The sequence below is a fragment of the Ceratotherium simum genome, chromosome 27 (genome assembly GCF_057802395.1).
Source record: "Ceratotherium simum simum isolate JZ-2026a chromosome 27, ASM5780239v1, whole genome shotgun sequence".
In the NCBI taxonomy this organism is placed as follows: domain Eukaryota; kingdom Metazoa; phylum Chordata; class Mammalia; order Perissodactyla; family Rhinocerotidae; genus Ceratotherium; species Ceratotherium simum.
In genome coordinates, this window is record NC_141926.1 from 35,284,523 (window position 1) to 35,305,848 (window position 21,326).

Genomic DNA, 21,326 nt, shown 5'->3' on the forward strand with positions numbered 1-21,326 from the left:
CAAATATAATATGTATGAATATACAAGTGTACAATACATATTTACAACATAGCCAGAGTTCTAATTTTAGTTTAGCCCTAGGTCTCTCTATATATACTCCCTACAATCTCTTGAAAACCTTGATATTACAATAAACGTTTCAAAATCTACCTCAGCATAAGCCAGAAGTGGCTAATGATAAGAGAACAAAGGGTTTCTCTTGTATGCCTCTGTCTGCTAGACTTTCCCCCATTAAACACCTAAATCCCTCTAGAGTATGTCATTATTACCAAATTCAAACCCAAAAGCAGCTTCAAGAGCCTCAGCTTAGAACGCTGTCTTATCTCAAGCCAAAATCAAGCCTAATTCATGATCATTTGGGACGGCAATCTAGGTAATTTGTTTCATTCCTTTTTCAAATACCACCTTAAAAAGGAAATTTGCTACCTATTAAATGAACCTGAAACCCCTTTTTTTAAAGTCAGTAAAAGTAAAACAGTCTGTTAGTCTAGTGTGAATACTGTTGCTCAAGAAAATTTTGTGGATGACTTTAAAAGTTCAGGTGGAAAGTTAAAATTCTATTCATTAAGAAACCAAAGTCCGGTTTACAATGTAGAAAACTACAACAGATTTGAAATAAAAGTAAAAACTATGCATCTCTCTCCATAGTAATAAGAATGAAATATTTTGTGAACCAAAGTAATTTCAACAAATAAAAAGCACAGGCATCCCAGCCTTTGCTAAGCCACAAACACACACAAAAAGATATTGCTAGGAAATCCATACAGAACTTGAACGGGGAAGGTGAATGAAGCCAGCAAGGATGGAAATTACTACCGGCCTGGCTAGAAAAGCACGTTGGGCCTGAGGCGAAAGAAGTTTTTTAAATAGGAGAACGTCCTGAAATAGAAAGCATGTTAAACAGAATTGCCCGAGGACTGTTAGGAAATGAAAAATTACACTAACTGCATTGGGAACAGCAACCTGATAAAAGCACAATGCACAAATTACAATCTTCTTTACGAGTAGTATTAGACACCAGAAAGGTGAAGCTGTATGTGAGGGAGGTTTTGCCCACCCCAGGCCACTACATGATAGAAGAATTACTTTCAGGCGTTTCTAGGGACTCTCCAACAATTATGGTAATAAATATTTCTATATTTCTAATATTACAGAACAAGCTGGACCAGACCTTCAGTCAATATCTATTTGCAAAGTACCCCTTGAGTGCAAACCTCTATTCTAAGCTCTATAGAAAACACCTAAAAGACAATAATGTGTCCCCTAAATATACTCTTCTCTTCTTAAATTCAAAACACACATCCAGCATCCCAGGAATGCTCAGGGAGTCAGCATGCACTGAGCAGCTATAATGCGGGAAATACAACACTAAAGAGAGAAAGAAAACAGCATTCCATAGGAAGAATCTCATTGACAATCTCATGAGGGCAAATACTTTTATAAATGGTAATGTTTTCAACTATTATTACAAGGGTAGGTATTAAGTATGCAAAGTGAGTAGGTGCAAAATTAATAAAAAGTATAAACAATGAAGAAACTACCATCTAGAGGAAATAAGAAAAGCAAATCATGAAGAAAAGGGCATAAAACACAAGACACACATCTGTTCATGCACGCACGCACACCCACAACACCGTGGATAGTGTGAAGAGTGATCCAGGAACAATCCTTCCAACCCTTCTGTCTTACTAGCAGAGACCAACTCAGGAATAATGCAAGTCATAATGAGTCACTACACATAAGCAAGATTCTTGGGACAACAAAGTTAGGAACAGCTGCTATTTGGGCTGAGTCAAAGAGAGGTTGGCACTTCCCAAAAGGTCTAGGACTATTAGAGCACCGAATAGCCACCTGATCTCAGTCACTTTATCACAAAGGACCAGACTTAGTTTGGCTGACCCATGCTCTGTTTTGTGTTTGTTTTTGCTTTATGGACAGATGTAAAGCATTTAGCATATAAAAATATGACATAAATAAGAATTACCTCAATGAAAAGGGCCATGTGAAGAAGCCATGCTAATTAACCTGGGGAAATGTGGCTACCTAGTCAGCCCCAGTTAATTAACTATGTGGCATATCTCCACGTTTACATTTAAGACACCATCCATTTATTTCTCTTCAAGTATAAAAAATAGTCACCAGTCAATAATTGCTGACACCCTCTCTCAGGCAAAATCAGAATCTCTATGGGTCTACTTTCCTCTGTTATCATGAACACAGAGCTGACTGAACATCTCTCCCTCCTTAATCCTCCCCTTCAATGTCTTTACAGGTCATATCAACTCTTTCTATAAAAACTCTCTTCCAGATATATAATCCAAACCTGCACTCTGTAACACGGTAGCCACTAGCTACACGTGGTTATTGAGCACTGGACACATGGCTAGTCCCAACTGAGAAGGGCTGTAAGTGCGCACACGTCGGATTCCAAAGACTTAGTATGACAAACAAATATAATATTTCATCAGGAATTTTTTTAATTACATACTGAAACAACAATATTTTGAAAATACTGGGTTAAATAAATATGTATTATAAAAATTCATTTTATCTGTTTCTTTTTACCTTTTTTCATGTGGCTTCTAGAAAACTTAAAATTATATATGTGGCTCATATTATATTTCTATTGGATAGTGCTGATCTAGGTGAGACACTTAGGGTGGGGTTAGGAGAGGGCATTCAGCATTCATCTGCATTTCTGGGGCCCTCCAGACTGGGTAGCACTCATCAAAATGTCCCCCTGACTCATTCAGGAAGAGGTGCCCTTAGCTTACTTAGGAATTGCCTCATTGCCTCTAAAAAGAGTCCACAATCTCTTCCAAAATGGGCTTATCTGTTATAAAGAAACATACTGATATGTTATCAAACATGATTTATAAACCATTTTAGAGGCTTCGGTTCTTACACAATGTGGCAATTCTTACACAAGCACATTTTGCAACTGAACCATTTTGCAACTAAACTTTCACTTAAAAGCAACGAAAGCTGTGTAAAGGTCTTATGGTAACATCATTATAATTTTAATGATGATTAAAATTAGCTGTCATATTCTTTGACTTTTTCCAAAAGAGTGTCATAGACTTTGTCCACATTCTTCAAGACTCAGTCCTCCTTTTATAGGGAGATAATTTTAAGAATTTAAAGCAATTCAAATGAACTTCTTTGTGGTATATACTTCCCTTCCTTAACAGAATAGGGTATGCTTTCATCCCTCTTACACTGAATTTTATGCACAAAAATTTACTATAACTGTGTTTACTTGTTCATCTCCCCAATTAGAGCTCCCGTCAGGTAGGAAGCCTATCTTACTCATATTTGTTCTGCTAGCATATAATAAAATGCCTGGACAAAGAGGATGGCGAAAACAGATTTGTTAAATAAGCAAATTAATCAAACGGGCTGTGACTCAGATGACCATGTATACCCTGGAACACCAGTGTGGGAAATAATTTTTCTCTATGTGGTCACCTTCTGTGTCTTATCCTAAAGACTCATACGCAACCATGAAACTCACAATGCAGATGCAAGAAAAAGCAACTTTGATAATACTAAAATAAAACCCCTTTTACCTACAAGTAGAAGCATCGTTGTGACCACTAAACAATTAAATAATCTGGTTAACTATATTCGTATATACGGATTACTTATTTTCAAAAAATCAGAACATACACTCATAACTCAAATATTTACAGAATAAAATTGGTCCATTACTAACTCAGTTTTGAACTGAGGTTGGGACCATGCCATGCTTTGCTAATCAAAACATTAGCTGTGAAACAGTAGCATCAGCATCACCTGGGAGCTTCTTAGAAATGCAGATCTCAGACCCAATGCACACAAAATGACATGCACGTAAACTGTAATAAGTATTATTGTGATGATGACGATGATAATTTATTATCAGGAGAGTTGGCAGAAGTCTCTTTTGGATGTTTAGTGCCTCAGACTCATCATAATGAGTAATCATTGTAGAAGGAACAAATCTTCAAAAATTCCACTTTACTTTTGTGTTTAAAGGTGGATAAATTTTTAGCTATCTTATTCATAAATTTTCCAAATTTTGCCCAAGTAATAAAAACAACTTTCATCTCTCAACATCTAAGCAATTTCTGTTTGGAAATGGACATGCTCTGATGTCTAATATATTAATAGCACAATGAATCCTGACAAACATCAAAGTAAATATTACGACCGAAATAAACCAAAGGCTAATTTCAGCTAGATAAAAAGCAACTAACCTTAGGAAATATTGACATTACTTTAGTTAAGATTTAACAAATTCATTCATACAAAGGAGAGCATAACATAAAAATATTTTGGAGACTTATTCATCATTTAAGTCAATTAAACAGACAAAATGAATGAACCTTGTTTTTAAAAGAAATGTTTTTTATAATGTAGAACTGAAGAATATATGATACTGACAAATGAGTGGGTTCTAAGTATAAGACATGAAATAAGAAAAACCTTAAAAAGTCAAATTAAAATTACAAGTTCAATCTACTATATAGGTTAATATCTATATATGTTTGGAATATAAATCAATAAAGTAAAGCTATAACATAACAGAAAAATATGAAAATTAAAACAAAAAATTCTTAACATGAGGTAACTACTTGGGAATAAATTAACGTATATTTCACAAATTATCTTTCCCCTGCTTCCTAAAGTTTTGAGACTGCCTTATGATAATAATCAAAAGTTAAAATAAGATCTTAGAAATAAGAAAACTGACAGGTTAATTAGTTCCCACTGCTTTCAATAATCTATAATAGATATAAAATTGTCATCATTCACATATCTCAGTGAAACCTGACTAAAGACTAATTTATTTTTGATCAGGTGGCTCCCCAATACAAGTCTGTCAGTTTATGATGTTAAAAAGGAATCACACATCCACAGGCAATAAAATAAACCTTCACCTAAACCTCAAACCTTATAGAAAAATTAACTCAAAATGGGTCACAGACTTAAACGTAAAACAATAAAACTTCTAAGAGAAAACTAGAGGAAATCTTCAGAGCCTAGAACTAGGCAAAGAGCTCTTATACATGCCAACAAAAGCATGATCCATGCAACAAAGAAGTCAGTAAACTGAACTTCATCACAATTAAAAAGTTTTGTTCTCTGAAAGACTCTGTTTAGAAGATGAAAAGGCAAGCTACAGACTAGGCGAAAATATTTGCAAAACAAATATCTGACAAAGGACTTGTATCTGGAATATATAAAGAAGTCTTAAAACTCAAAGATTAAAAAAAAAAGTCAATCCAGTTAAAAAATGGACAAAAGACAGGAATAGACATTTCACCAAAGAGGATTCACAGGTGGCAAATAACACTTTAAAAGATTTTCACCATAATTAGCTATTATAATAATGCAAATTAAAACCACAATGGTCTATCACTATACACCTACAACTAACATTTAAAAAGTGACAAAACAAATGCTGGCAAGGATGCAGATAAACTGGATCCCTCATACGTTTCTGGTCAGAATACAAATGGTACAGACACTATGGAAAATAGTTTGGCAATTTCTTATAAAACTAAACATCCACTTGCATATGACCCAACAATCACACTCCCAGGTATTTCTCTCAAATAAAACCCACACATAAATATTTATATCTTAGCTTTACTGCAATATTTTTAAGAGCCAAAAACTGGAAACAATCCAAATGTTCTTCACCCATTTACCTAAATGGGTAAACAAACTGTGGTATATCCATACAATGAAATACTATTCAGCGACACAAAGGAACAAACTATTGATAAATGCAACTTGGATAGATCTCAAGGGCATCAGGCTGAGTGAAAAAAAGACAACCTCCAAAGATTACATATTGATAATTTAACTTATATAACATTCTAAAAATGAAAAAAATTATGGAGATGGAAAATAGATCAGTGCTTGCCAAAGGTTAGGATGGAGGTGAGAGGGGACAGTGTAAGTATAAAGGAAGGAGGAGTTCCTATTTGGTGACGGAATAGTCCTGTATCTTCATTGCGGTGACGGTTACATCAATATAGATTTGTGATAAAATTGCAAAGAAGTATACACACACAAATAAACGCGTGTAAAAACTGGTGAAATCTGAATGAGGTCTGTAGATTGTATCAATATCAATTTCCTGGTTTTACACTGCAATATAGTTAAGCAAGTTATTACCACTAGCACAAGCTTGGCAAGGAGTACAGGAGCCTTCTCTGTACTCTGTTGCAACTTCCTGAGAGTCTATAATTATTTCAAAATAAATTTTTTTTTAAAAAACCCACTCTAACACAATTTGCAATTCTCTAAATTCACTATATTTTTAAATGTCCTCTAACTTTAAAGGTACTTTGAACTTGCTACAACCAAACTTCAGTTTTTACATCACTCTTAGTTCTAAGTACTTCTTGCTTAGGTGTTCTATTTGCGAGCAGAGGTTTATCTAATTCTGCATGGATAACATACAGTTTTCAATAAAAGGCACTTTAGGGAAGTGAAGCAAAAAAACACCCGTTAGTTTTACTACACTCCTATCACCAGCAAGTACAACTTAAACAACCAAAACAGCACTGCCAACTGAAATGGTCCAGAGGATGGAAGACACCCATTTGCAAACAAAAAAAATGCACAAATAAGCAAACAAAAGTATCGGAGATTTTTAATGCAGAAAGATAAGAGCTGGAAAAAAAAAGCACGGAAATAACAAACATATAAACTACTTCTAAACATAGTAGTATAGAACGATCATGGATAACAGACCCATAACCTCTTAAGAAAGAAAAGTAATATGACCTCAAATCATTGAGCTTCCATTCTGACATCAAAGAGGAATCGCATTCTTCCACAAATCGCTCTTTGGTCCTATTGTCAAAGACAACACGTTAAAATTGCCTATGATGATAAATCTTCTATTTATATGAAAAATCTGTGGTAGGTATGTTCTGAAGAACAATAATTACACATCTTAAGCTTTAAAAAGAAAGGCATAGAAGGTATAATGTCAAAGCCCCATAAGTTTGTATGTCGTTAGATAACAAAAGACAATTCGTGTTTTAAAGATTGAGCATAAGTTAATCGACATCTTCAATTTAGTTCCTCTAACTTCACAAATACTATATTCTCCAAATAACTTAAAGATAAATCATTTTTTAATGAGCCCAAGAGGACGTGGAAAAATTATTAGTAATTGACAAACTCATTTCCTCTCAAAACATTCTCATATTTCAGAGTAAAACACCTATCAAATTAAAAAGAGAAGACAGTACTCCCAAGTTGTGGGGCCAGGTGGCTGAGGAGGCCAGATCGGCTCATTTTAGACCACAGCAGCCAAAAATCTCTATATTTCCCCAGGAAAAGAATCCAGAGAAATACAGATCAGGTCCAGTAAAGTGAAAGCCATGACCCAGGAATCAGTGATATTAAGGAATGTGGCTGTAGATTTCTCTCAGGAGAAATGGAAATGTCTGGATTCTGCTCAGAAGTATTTGTACACAGATATGATGTCGGGGAACTACAATATGGTCTCACTGGGACTTTTCCTCTTTAGCCAGATGTAGTCTCCTCTTTGGAAAGAGCCCTGGGAAGCTGTGATGGGTGAGGCAAAAGTGATACTGGCTCAAGACAAGGTTGACATAAGGGAAACCATATTGTAGAAAAGAAAAACTCTATTGTAACTTTGAATGACCTCTGACAAACTAACCTAGCTGGAATATGCACCCTCCAGGAGATCTAACTGCTCTATAGATTTTACGACCCCTGCTTGTGCATGTACCTCCCAGCTGCAATAAGATGATAACTTTGCTTTTTTGAGTTCCTTAGGAATGTGATGACCCCCAAACAGAGAATCTATGCTGATAGTCATCATCAGTGAAAACTGAAAGATCTGGTGTGGCACTCCCAGTCTATAACACCAGAAGGTCAACATTTCTAACCCCCTCCCAATAACCCAATGGCCTATATAACTACTGTAAGATTTCGTGCCCACTTAACATGCTTCTTTTGGACATGAGTTGGCCATCTTCCCTCTTGCTAGCAAGCTGTAATAAAAAAGTCCTTTTTCTCCTACCACCCTGCCTCCTGACTACTGGCATGTTTTGCAGCGAGCAGAAGGCCCCACATTGAGTGGTAACAAAAGGACATTTCTCAGGAAGATGTGTGTACAACTAAAAGCCTTGATTATTCAGGCTCACTTTCAGCTGAGGATGATCATGGGAGGGTTCTGGTCAATAATCTGTAGATTGAAAGAACTAGATGGAGTTACAAAAAATTAACACATGTTGGTTAAAATGCACATAGTGAGCTAGCAATGCTCCTGCACTGTGGGGCCTAGTTGTGCCCCGCCATCTTCTAAGCCTAAGAATGAAGACTGTGTGCTAAGGAGAGTGGAGCAGAAAGATAAAGACGGGTCCGTGCTAAGGCCTAAACCTCCCACTTTCACTTTCTCTGTGAGAAACACAAACCTCTATTTCAGTAACTCTCCGTTTGTGGGATTTTCTGTTATTTGAGGGTGTGTTGGGTTTTCTGTTACATCGACCTAAAGCATAAGTGATTTTATCATGTTTCTGTAAGGGAGGTCATATCAGTATTATGCTATCAGTTATTCATAATTAAATATAACCTGTGACTAATTGCTTATTATTTATGAAAATGAAAAATTAGATTGATAATAATTGAGTAACATATGATTTTACTGGTAAAAGAAATATTTAACTCTTACTTGCTAAATATTTGGAAAACTTCAAGGTTACCTAGACAAGAAGTATATTTGTAGACTCAGTTTCTGATTACCACATTTTGGATTATAGACCTAGACATTATATCTCACTGTAATTTATTGTTCAATGGATCTACTAAAACACACTGAACATTCCATTCCTTTGTTTTATGTATCTCATTGCAAAGCCAAACATATTGAAAATAACCGAAATCATCAAATTGAAAAAAGAAAGGGAAAAATACATGATAAGGCAAGACATAGGATTTAAATTTTTTTCTTATTAATAGATTATATGTTCAGACTCCACTGGATAATTGTTTCATTTTCAAACTTTTAAACTGCTATTATATATTTTTATTCTTACTTTTGAAGTTATTCTGCTATAGTAAACTCAGTATGACATTCCTCCCACCATCCAGAGTCTAGGAGGAAGAAAATCCCAGCCACTGTTTGATGCCCAAGAACATGAACACTTAGCAGTCAGATGAAAGAAGAGACAAGACAGAAAAGGAAGATCAAGAGAAGAGTGAGGCTGAGTTTCTGCGGGCCAGCATTTACCTCTCTCAGTAAAGGCGGCTTTGTGCTCATTATATCCCGGACTCATCTTGCCTTCAGCTTACGGTAAACTGGCAATTGCCTTATCATTTCCTCTCCAAATAAAGGATCAAAGTTTAAACATATTCTTTTCCTTCTCTATTAGATTATGGTTAAAATTACTACTCCTCACCTCATTCACACAATCGCTCTACTGGGAAAAAGAAGGAACCCCCTAAAGTAAAGAAGCCATTAACTAGCAAAAGGAAAAGCTGTGAGGAATTTCCGGTCATGTTCTTTACCTTATGGTTGATTTCAGGATACAGCATTAAAGACGCTCACAACAAGAAAATCTTCCAAACATAATATTCTAGCAAATATTTGAGATGGACAGTTAATTTGCTAATAATATTATTGTCATTAAATAACTATTATTTACTTACTGAGCATCTTTACATATATTCCTAGCCCACAAGACACTCCTAAAATCAGGTCCTATCCATCTTTTATAGAGGAATAAACTGAGGTTCGCAGAGGTTGATTAATTTGCTCTCAAACTCAAAGCTATTTAGCACTTACGAGAGCTAAAATTCAAGCCCTGTCTTGCTCTTGTACACTACAACACGGTCATTCAGCAATATTTTTATATATTTTTTTTCCATTTTACATGTAAAGAAACTAAATTTAGAATCTAAGTTATTTTGATCATTTAAACACTAAAAATCAATCAAGTTTCACAAGTTAGTCACCATAACTTAAACAATGTCAAATAAACTACAATGGAATTGTATAATAAATTAATGAATGTAGACTGTATAATAATGTATGTATGTTTAATGTGGAGTTTTACCTTTTGACAATGTACCAGGTTCCTGTTACCCTAAACACAAAACAGAGTAGAGCAGCTTTTGGATATTAAGCACAAAAGAACCCCAGATCCAAAACAGTGGTGAGTATCTATTGATGAGCAGGCATCACCACAAGAAGAGATTCTACTCTTTACTAAAAAATAAACTTACTTTAGAATGAAAGGTACCTGATAGCAGCAATTCTCTCCAATGAAAACACTTTCATGTTTTCCGTTAATACCTACAAATGTATAATTGAAGTTTAATACGCGCTTTCAAATAACAGCTGCATGATATACTTATCAGTCAAAAATTATAGCACATTTCACAGAAACTGTATTATTATCTCACTGACTAACCAGGGCCAGCTTGGTGGGAGCTGAACTGAATCCTCCAAGAAGTTACCACACACACAGTCATTTCTCGGGAGGTGGTACAGCAGGCGCCAGAGCCTAAATGAAACCAAAATGCTCCATCAAGTCATGTTAAGGCACTTTGAAAATGAGAAAAGGTCACAGCCTCTTGCCCAACACTGTAGAGAATTCAGGGGTAACTCTGGAGTTAGGACACATCTCAGCTGCAAAGGGCAAATGAATCTGCTGGTACAGAAGAGCAGGCCAGGTACATCTTGTAATCTTCAGGTTCTTCCCTGCCTTCTAGAATCATTGACATTTGACTTTCTTCAGAGCCCACAACTTGGCCAGGCACTGAGAAAAAAGTGCACCATTCAGCTATGAAAGCTTCTGTGCTGGGAGAATCAATTTCTGGTGTGGTTGCTGATACACCAAATCTAAACTACTTTCCAATTGTGATTAGATAACCAATGTAAAAGCTATTTTTATTTCTAACAGAATAGAGATGTTCACTGTAGTAGAGATGTTCACTTAACACACAGGCTCACAAAAACCTCTCCTCCCATTCTCAGGCACACAATTTGACCTCAGATTCTCTCAAACTGAAAATTCCTTCAGTGATTAAACCTGTAGTCTCTGTGGAGTATGGAAGTATCTAATTAATAACGATTTTCTTAGTTTTCTCCGGTTATCTTTAGCTCTTTACTTGAATATATATTCCCATCCCTCAAATTGTCACACACAACTCCTGGTAACTATTGCTTCTTCTCTGGCCATCCATCCTAGCATTTCCAAGATTTCTAGCTTAAGGTGAGTTGACCTGAGACTCACTGGCAAGGAAAAGAAAAACATAAATAGTCAGAAGACATTCATTCAGTCATTTGCTCATTCAAATATTATACTGTTTCCGATAAGCCAGGCACGGTTCTACAGACTGAGAATACAACAGTGAGCAAAGAATATAGGCAAAGTGCCCACCTACGGGAGCAAATAATCTAGGGGGGGACACAAAAGAGCAGGAAGACAACTACGTTACCGAGGATGACCATCTTTAAGATGGGGGTGTTCAAGATGGTAGACAAGAGGTAGGAGGAAGGTTTAAGGATGGAGGAACTCAGGGAAGGCATACAATATATCTCTAAGCTGTGTCCTGAAGCACACATAGAAACTTACAAGATAGAAACAAAGTACGCATACGCATCAAGCAGAAGAAACAGCATGTACAAAAGCATAGTTGGACCCACAGCTAGACCAAAACATGTAGCATCCAAGTCAGGAAAACGTCTGGCACTCCTCAAATTGATATTAACATGTGTTAAAATATATTTTATGGAGTGGAGAAAAATTATTTTCTATTAATAAAAATTAAACACAGAAAAGGGTTCACTTAATCATTTCTACTAAGCTAAGAGTCACTTCTGATAAAGATCAGAAAATGTTTCTAGTTCTTGATCTCTCTTGCCTTTTTATTCAGTGATTCTTCTAGACTTCTAACTTCTTATGAGCCTACACAAAAGAAGAAATGAAAATCAATATTTAAGAAAGGATTATGTGTGTAAAACGGGTATCATGATTCCAATTTATTCTAGTGATATTTTAGCGCCCCTTGTAGAATGGCCCCCAGACATTCCAGCTGCCTCTCTACCCTTAGGCACTCCCTAGTTAGATGGTACAGAGTGAGGAGGGTTCAAAGATGAGGCTAAAAGGTAGACAAGGACCAGATAATACAGAGGTTGTTTTTGTAAACCAAGCTAGAGATGCTAGCAACTTGAATAGAATGATAGCAGTAGGATATAGAGTGGCACATACTTGAAAAACTATTACTGACTGGAGCTGGAGATAAGAGAAAAAGAGGGGGGAGAAGCAATTAAAGATAAGTCTTAAGTTTAGCTTGAGCAGTTGGTAAATGAGGATACCACACACTGAGATAAGGTATAAAGGGACAATCAGGTTTGGGATGAAAAACCATAAGTTCAGTTTTACACATGTTGAGTTTTGTACTTATAAGACATCAAAATGAAGATATTTATAAATATGCCTAAGACCAGGAGAGATATTTGGGGTGAAGTTAGATGTGGGCAGCCTCAGTACATAGATGGAATCTATGGATGGATGAGAATGCCTAGGGAAAGTATATGAAGTAAAAATACATCTAGCTACCTAGGGAAGAGCCTTGAGAATCTCATGCATTAAGCAGTCAGAAAGAGGCTGAGGAGAAACCACCAGAGATAATGGAAGAAAAGCTACAGCATCATCACTTCAAGGATCCAAAAAGTGGTCCAAAATGTCCAACGCTAGAGATAAAGAGGAGGAAAGAGATATCCACTACATTACCAAGAAGTCATCATTTGTGAACTTGTTGAGAACAGTTTTAGTAAAGAAACATTAATCCCAGCTGCAACTAGCCATGTGCACTTAAGCCAATCACTTACCAAATCTCAGGTTCTTCATCTATAAAACAGGAAAATAACCTCCCCCGTTCCTACCTCATGGTTTTATGAGTATTAAATTAAATACCATAATATACCTAAAAGTGCTATATAAACTTTAAACAGAAGGTATAGACAAGTGTTATTGCAACTGTGTTTTTCTTGGTGCTAGTCACCAATGTCAGTTCTCTGTTCCACTCACAGGGTTTGGGAGTCACATTTGACTTGCACTGGCCAATATAATGTATCAGCAGAAGTGACTCGTTGCTAGGCAAAAGCTATGAGCAACAGTGCATGGTTCAACGTGCTCTCTGTTCCTCACCACTGACACTGTAGAAGCACGTTTCAAAACAAAGCCTTCATTAGCCTAGATCCTTGAGTGACTGCCAGGACAGCCTGACTCACGTTGCCATGTAATATGGGGACAATTAAATGTTGCTGTTTTAAAACACTAAGATGTTGGAATTATGAACACAGAAACTAACTTCATTATAAATAATAGGTGAAAAAAACAGGAGAGTCAGGAGGTATCTTAGAAGGTAATCAATGAGACTTCACAGGGGCTGTCACACACAGTAATGTACTAATTTTTATTTTATGGCACAGAGTAATTTACTAATCTTCACACTTGATTCAACATTCTTACAGTTACAGAAAAGGTAACCTAGAACAACAAAATGTACATAACAGAATTTCTAAAGAAGATATCTTGGTTGAGGAAAGATGAGACAGTCCATCAAGAAGAAACTGCCTCCTCCATCATCATTCTCACACACTGTTGTCTGTACCCTAAATTTTCCTTAGTAAGCATACTTTGCACTTACGTTTGACTGGTTGTATATATATATATATATTTTTTTTTTTTTTTTTCCCAGGATCAACAGTGGAACCAGCTATTTCTGCCTTGAGTGTATCATCCAAATGGGTTTTACAGCCCTGTCTTTTTTTTTTTTCTTTTTAATTTTTTGTTTATTGCAGTAACATTGGTTTATATATTTGTGTTAGGCTAAAGACACACTGCCCAAGTGGGTTATTAGAAATAAAAGGAAAATAGGAAAAGTAACCAGGACCAAACTTTATGAAGGAGAAATTTTTTATTTTTCAAATGTTAACAGTAAAAGTTACTGCTGCCAAGTGCCAAATTACTATTTGACATGCCTAAGTGGAACATGTGTGCTGGAAAATGGCAATTTCTCAGCACCAAGGCCACAAATAGAATAAGGTCAGAGTAAGGCACAAGGGCCCATCGAACCAGCCTTTTCACCAAGAACACTGGATGCCCCCACTTCTTTATTCTGGCCTTTGTCTGTCTCATTAGTTTTGACAAGCCATGAAAGAGGATCATAAATGCTTCAATCTCAGTGGAGGTGAAGTGAATTACAGGAAAGAAACACTTAACAAGGGATGTTTGTTTGCTTGTGATCATTTTTTTAAAAGAGGAGGAGAAATGTAAACAAAACATTTCCACCACTCTTCTTTTAGAATGTGTCATTTTACAAAGCATACAAGTAACTTAGTGCCATCATTAATAAGCACATCAAAAAAGTCTGACCATCACGTGCTCTAAACTTTTTTGACTATTTCTAAATCAAATTCAATCTTGAACTCTGAAGATCATGCACTAAGTTTCTTTAAAAGCATATATTGTAAAGAGTGAAAGCAATTTCACAAAGCTGCTCTCCAAACAGTTTCTATAAGGGCCCAATCATCTTGATTAAGGGAGCAACAGCTCAAGGTGACCACTTTGAGGAGGGCTCCTTCATTAGGATATACAAGCTCGGCAAGGAGACGTATTCAACTCTGTGTCCCTCACTTTTCGTTCATAGTTGCCTAACTGAATACAGGTAGTAAGTGACAATGCCAGGTCATGAACCTAACATTGTTTTTCAACTCCAATCAACCGTCTTTCATTACCCCCAATGTTGCTTCCTGCCAGTAACTAGCTAGACGTTTTCTATTACTAAAATTTGACTATGTATATTCTGTTGCCTCGGTAGTTTTCATTATCAAGTGACTCAGCTAAAAAGGGGCAGAAACCATTAAATCACAACGTGCTTATCTCATAAATGTAACTAGTATAACAGCTATTTTAATCTTAAAAACTGTACCTTTTAAGTTGAGCTTACTACTAGAATTATCCCAGCAACTTAATTGTGGTGAACCAATTTACTACAGCGTGACAGCAGGCAAACTAAAGCTAAAGCATCCTAAGTTGGCGTCGAGAAGTTTGGCTTTCCTCGCCTTTCTCCCTCTTGGGGGGCAATGCCAAACACCGACGAAGGGTGCTGTTCATTTATTCGTCAATGTTGGCCCAAGGGGGGGGGGCCCAAAAGGGGCCCAAAACAGGCTTAAGCATTGCAGAGAAAGGGAATATTAACAAGGAAAGAACAAAAGCTGCCTGGAAGAATCCTGCTGGATACAGAGTCACATTTGCTATGAACCAAGCATTTTAACCGCGCAGGTACCCAGGCCGGGGGCCCCGCACACGCCGACGAACAGGACCTCTCCGTGCGTGGAGAGCACCCTGCAGCGGCGTCCCTCCCTCCGCATGAGCAGCGAGGAAACGGGCGCTGGGAGCCACAGCGCGCGCGCCGTGGCGCAGAGCCGCTGGTTCCGCAGGGGGGTGGGGAGTGTACTCAGCGCTTCCGCGTCCAGCCCGGGGGCACAGTCGTCAACCCACAACTCCGGAAGCCACCGGCCCCAACTACCGATGCCTACCCAACGCGACCCTCGGAAGCGGCCACCCTGCAAGGTCGGGGGCGGGGCCGGGGCGGGGCCCGCGAGGGGCGGGGCCACGGGGCGGGGTCTGCGCCCCCAGAGCCGAGGGGCGGCGGAGCCCCGAGCCGCGCCGGGGGGCGGGCTGGCCCGCTCTGAGGAGTGAGGGGCTCGAGCCGTACCTGCGCTGGAAGTCGGGGGCGTAGGGCTTCAGGTACGGGTCGATCTCCAGAAGTCGCGCCAGGCCGGGCACGTCCGCCAGGGCAGCAGCCAGCGCCGCCTCGGAGCAGTCGGCCGGCGCCGCCATCTTCCGCCGCAGCCCGCGTAGCCGAGGCCCGAGCCGGTCGAGTGGAGCCGGAGCGGGAACGGGAGCTCCAGGCGGGAGGGCGGAGCCGAAGGCACAGAGGCGCGCCGAGGCGAGCCGCAGCGGCCCCGGGCCCTTTATAGCGGGAGAGCGCGGCCGCCGGCCCTCCCCTCCTGCCCCCGCCCCCGCCGGCGCTGCCCGGACGCGCGTCCCGAGGGGCCCGCCCCGCCGCTCGCACCGGAGGCCGCGGCCGGCGCCTCCTCCCCGACTCCTCGGCCCCGCGCGCCCGCGCCTCCCCCGGGGCGGCGCCGCAGCCGACCCCGCTCAGCCGAGCGCTCGCTCCCGCGCAGACCCCCGCTTTCCTCCCTAAACAAATCGCGCTGGCGGCATCCCCTGCAAGTGGCTGTACTGTGGTTTTCTTGGACGGGACCTTTCCTCTCCAAGTTCTGAGAATTTCTCGTTGTTAGGGCAGGGTTTCGGACAGATCGAGTAAATTCCCGGTGAGAGGAGCAGTCAAGTGTGGATATAGTAATACCGTTGAAAATGTTAAGACCGCTTCCTAACCTGATCTTTCTAGGTTTCCCTGTCTCGTGAATTTAACCCAAAGAGGCAGGAATCGTCCTGGAATTGTCCCACGGATTCCCTGGTGTTCTGGTACTATTCTCTGGGTTACCCAAGGCCGAAAATTGAAACCATGGCAAGAAAATTTTCCATTCCCCATGCCTCAGAATAAAAAGAAAGAAAATGGCCTTCTTGCCTTTCTTTATAATTGTAACAAACTTTTCAACCATTATTCTATGCTTGATGAGACAAACGGTATAGGGAAGAACATTAAGTTGCAATTCAGTTGTGCTGCTTACTAAAGAAGTGATAACGGCAAGAAATCTTCCTCTTGGCTGAAGAATGGAGGACTCTAAGTATTAGTCTTCCCCACTTGGCAACTTCCTCATATTCTTTTATTCCCATTAACTGCCTTCTAGCTCAACAATCTCTTTTTCAGAATATAGAATGGTACACCGAGAGAATTGGACCCACCAACCCAGGAGTTTCCAAGCTGCCTTGTACCTAGAAACTGGAGAGGCTTGAGGTATCGGTCCCAGTTAAGACCCGGGTGTGGAGAATCCTAGGGGCTAGGGAGAAGGAAGTGTGTTAATCAGCATTGGCCTTGAATTTTATAACATTTTTTGTAAAAGGGTTAATAAAAACTTGATGAAAAATATCCTGTAACAGAGGACCTCAGAGTGAAAGAGTTGGACAAGCTTCAGAAAGGCATATCTTATTTTCCATGCAGATGGAAACGTTGCGTGTTCCATGAACATGCAGACGTTGAAACTCAGAAGCAGGATATCCAGTCAACCCACAGAACTGTGTGTCCAATCCTAAACCTTTCAGAAATCCAGGTTCGTATGGCTACTTGCCTACTGAAATCTCCATTTAGCTAGGAGACCTAAACCGGCTTCTCTGCAGCATACCCTAAGTCGGTCTTCTCATTCTTTCTGCTGTCACACTTATACAGGCAGCCTTCCTCTCTCGCTTGGACCAGCATAGCTAACTGGTTTCCCCTCGCCTACTGTTTCTCACTCCTAATCCGTTCTCTAGTTTTTCTCAAGCTTTTACTGTTTATACGCATCACTTGGGGATCTTGTTAGAGGTACAGACTCTTATTCAGTTTTGGGGTGGTGCCTCAGATTCTGCAATTTTCACAAGCTCAGAGGTGATACTGCTGCTGGTTGGGGACACCATTTGACTAGTAAGGCTCTCCGCAGGAATAAATCATACAACTTAAGTGATATGCCGCTTCACTTGAAGTTAAATATAAACTCCTTATCATTCCCAGCAAGGCCTGTGTAATCTGGTCTCTGACTACCTTTCCACCACTTATCTCATCTCATCTGGCTTTACTGTTCTGTAGTCACACAGACTTTCTTGGAACTCATTGAGCACTTTGTAGCATCTGACACTTTTACTTGCCCTTCTCTTTGTTGGGAATTCTCCTCCCTGAGTTCTACATGGCTGGTTCCTTCCAGCGTTCATTGAGGTCTCAGTATAAATGTCAACTCATTGCTGAGAAGCCTGATTCCACTATCTAAATATGGTAGATTCCTCAATATCCTCCATTACAGCACATTCTCTCCTCTGCAACAGTTAAAAAAATTTAGGTTTTTCTTTTTATCTTTTACTTGTTGATCTCCCCCTTTAGAACATAAACTCCAAGAGAGCAGGGACCTATTCTGTCTTGTTCACTATTGAACAAGCCATGAGAGGAAGAGCATTCCAAGTAAAGAGTTTGTGCAGTGGGGGAATGAGTTGATTTAGTCACAGAACAGGAAAGAAATTTAGTGTACCTGGTGTGAAGTAGGAAGGAGAATGCCAGGTAGTAAGGTGTGAGAGCTAGGCAGCTGTTAGAGCATACAGGCCCTTTAATTCAAGTGTGATAGGATGCTTTGGAGGGTTTTGAGCAGCAAACTGATATAATCTGATTTACATTTTTAAAATATTCTCTCTGTGGCAAATGGATTATAGGGATACAAATATGGAAGCAGAGAGACTGTTAGGAGGCCATTACACTGCCTATGTAAGAAATAATGGCTTGGTCTAGGATAGTAGATGAAAAGATGAAAAACAGGTTTAGGATGTATGATACAATGAATGCGTAAACTATTCTGAAGTCATTTAGTATTTGTATTAGTGTCCTAGGGCTTCTGCAAAGTACCACAAATGGGTGGATTAAAACAACAAATATTTATCTCACAGTTCTGTAGGCTGTGTGTGAAATGGAGGTGTCATCAGAGTTGGTTCCTTGTGCAGGCTGTGAAGAATTTGTTCAATGGCTCTCTCCTAGCTTCTGGTGAAAGCTAGAAATCTTCAGCATTTCTTGGCTTATGATACATAACTCCAATCTCTGCTTCCATCTTCACGTGGCATTCTCCCTATATCTCTGTCTCTTCACATGGTGTTCTTTTCCAAAGGTCACCAGTCATACTGGATTAGGGGCCTGCCATACTCCAGTATGACCTCATCCTTACTAATCTGCAACAACTCTATTTCCAAATAAGGTCACATTCTGAGGTACAGGGGGGTTACCTGAGGTACTTCAGCATATCTTGTTTGAGGTGACGCAATTCAACCCACGGCAATATTGGAACGCTAAAACAGAAGAAATAGTTCAGAGAGAGAATTCATTGGATATGGAAGCAAAAGGAGGAGTTAAAGGTTGAGCTTTTTGAGACTGGGTGAATTCTATCATTAGCAAAAATAGGGAAGACTTTGGAAGAGGGAGAGTTGAGTTCAAGGTGCCAACCCCTGGATAGCCAAGTGGAGGTGTGTAGTTGCAAATGTAATTTTGGTGCCTAATAGTTTAGAAAAGGATATAGCAATTAGAGAGTCATCCATTTGTGATTAATAGTTAATTGTGGCAAATAGTAGGTCCTCAATAAATAGTTTGAAACTGTGCTTCATTTTGATGTTCAAGTCTCATAACTGAGAAACTAGTATGCCTTCCTATAGCACATGTTTTATGTATTCTCATCAGCCAAAATAGTTTGGCAAGGTTTGCTTTTCAGTAGTCTGTATTATAAAACCAAAAGTTTATTGATAACATGCTGCAACATGGATTAACCTTAAAAACATTATGTTAAATGAAAGAAGCTATTCACAAAAGATTACATATTCTATGATTCCATTTATATGAAATGTCCAGAACAGGTAAATCTATGGAGACAGAAAGTAGAGTATTGGTTTACCACGGCTGAAAGGAATAAAGAGTGACTTCTTATAAGTATGAGGTTTCTTTTTGGGGTGATAAAAATTTTCTAAAATTGATTGTGGTCATGATTGCACAGCTCTGTGGGTAGACTAAAAACTATTCAATTGTATGCTTTAAATAACCATATGGTATGGGAATTATAGCTCGATAAGGCTGTTTTAAAAATACTAAAAAAGGATTTTTTAAGTATAAGTAATATTTAATATGCTCTTTCTATATCCCCCCTGTTGAAAATCACTAGAAAGAAAAAAAAAATGAAGAAAACCAGAGAGCTGTGACCAAACTCCGGAAGAGAAGTAAAAAAGAAGTAACAAATAAAAACCAGGAGTGGTGATAAAGGAAAACTTGATCTCTGAGAAGACAAAGGAGAAATTTCAGAAAGAAAAGAATGATAATAACTCTTCTATCTTTAATAATGTCATTGAGGACCAAGGTTCTTTGGTTCTTTGATTTCCTCATTATGTAGGCTTTGACCTCAAGTTTGTCCCCTCATGATCATAAAATGGCTGCCACAACTCTAAGCATCACTCCTTCATAAGGCCACATCTAAAGGAAGGAAAAATGAGTGTTTATTCTGTGCATCTTTGCTTAAAGGAAAACTTTTTTTCAGATGTTACTATCAAACTTTCCTTTATATCTCTTTGGCTAGAACTAGGTCTCATCCCACCCCTAACACTGACATGGAGGAATGTGACTACCATGATTGGTTTAAATTAATTGTGACACACTGCTTGAATTGGATCCACCTTCCTTTACTGCATTGCTGCCCAACATCTGGATAAAATGGTGATTCAATTTACGTAGAAGAAGAGGGATGGATAATCAACGTCTGCCATGTCTTCCTTTGCTATCCATCCTAGATCCCACTACCCATGGAACTCGCCAGTGTTATTATCTGTCTAGTCTCCTTGTGATTGATTTTACCATACTTACATGTCAAAACTCCAACCTAGAGTCAATTAATTTGCCTTCTCCATTAGTACATCCAGACTGCTGGGGAATACCAAAAAAAATCACAACTGTAGAAACTGGTTTCACTAAAACTCCTTCCTCATGCAAGGTCACCAAAGTTTTACAGTCCATACACTACATAAGGAATGCCCAACCAAGAGGGCAAATTAGGGCATTCACTTTGAGGAAGAGGAACTTTTTCTTTGCACAAAGGTGCTTCCCCCTTATCAAGCTATGAATCCTTAGGAGTGTGTCCACCGAGAGAAGGCACTTCTTTCTGATCCACAGAAGGACACAGTGTGGGTGAGTGGTAGCCCTGCCCTCAATTCTGTCTCTCTCCCTTGACCATGACCCTGCTCTTCCTTCATTGCCAACTTCTTGACAGATTATCCCATGCACTGGGATAACACACTGTGGGCTGGCTTATGTTCCTACTATGTCCGAAGTCGTCTTTCCAGAATACCCAAAACTTCCTAGTTGTTAAACCCAATGGGCAGTTTTTAGTTCTTGTCTTATTTAACCTCTGAAGATATGGAACTGCTGATCATATCTATTAAGAAAGAAAGGATAGAAAATTGTGACAGAATTTGAGATAATAAAGGTGTGTAGCCACTGTGTGATGTGGGAAAGAAAACTAGTGAAGGACAGGATTTCTGAACAATGGTGAGAGCTCAGCTGAGGCTCGGCATCCAACACCTGAAATAGTGGTACGTGGCCCA

At 39.1% G+C, this 21,326-nt stretch overlaps 1 protein-coding gene and 1 long non-coding RNA gene across 4 annotated transcripts in view; one reads left to right on the forward strand and one right to left on the reverse strand.

Moving 5' to 3' along the window:
* Window positions 1–16,052, reverse strand: part of GBE1 (1,4-alpha-glucan branching enzyme 1) — a 266,110-nt gene extending 250,058 nt beyond the window's left edge. The window contains exon 1 of the mRNA XM_087418209.1: window positions 15,769–16,052. Coding sequence (XP_087274335.1) covers window positions 15,769–15,893 — 125 coding nt within the window. The 5' untranslated portion in view covers window positions 15,894–16,052. The remainder of the gene's footprint in view (window positions 1–15,768) is intronic.
* LOC147913473 (uncharacterized) lies at window positions 15,538–20,221 on the forward strand. 3 transcript variants are annotated; one of them, XR_015548742.1, is made up of 4 exons: window positions 15,690–15,800; window positions 16,891–16,977; window positions 17,182–17,290; window positions 19,898–20,221. It is a non-coding gene; the product is annotated as an uncharacterized LOC147913473 (long non-coding RNA). The 3 variants fall into 3 exon arrangements; XR_015548743.1 differs by lacking the exon at window positions 15,690–15,800 and adding an exon at window positions 15,538–15,623 and having other exon boundaries at window positions 16,891–17,290; XR_015548741.1 differs by having other exon boundaries at window positions 16,891–17,290.
* Window positions 20,222–21,326: the final 1,105 nt, after the last annotated feature.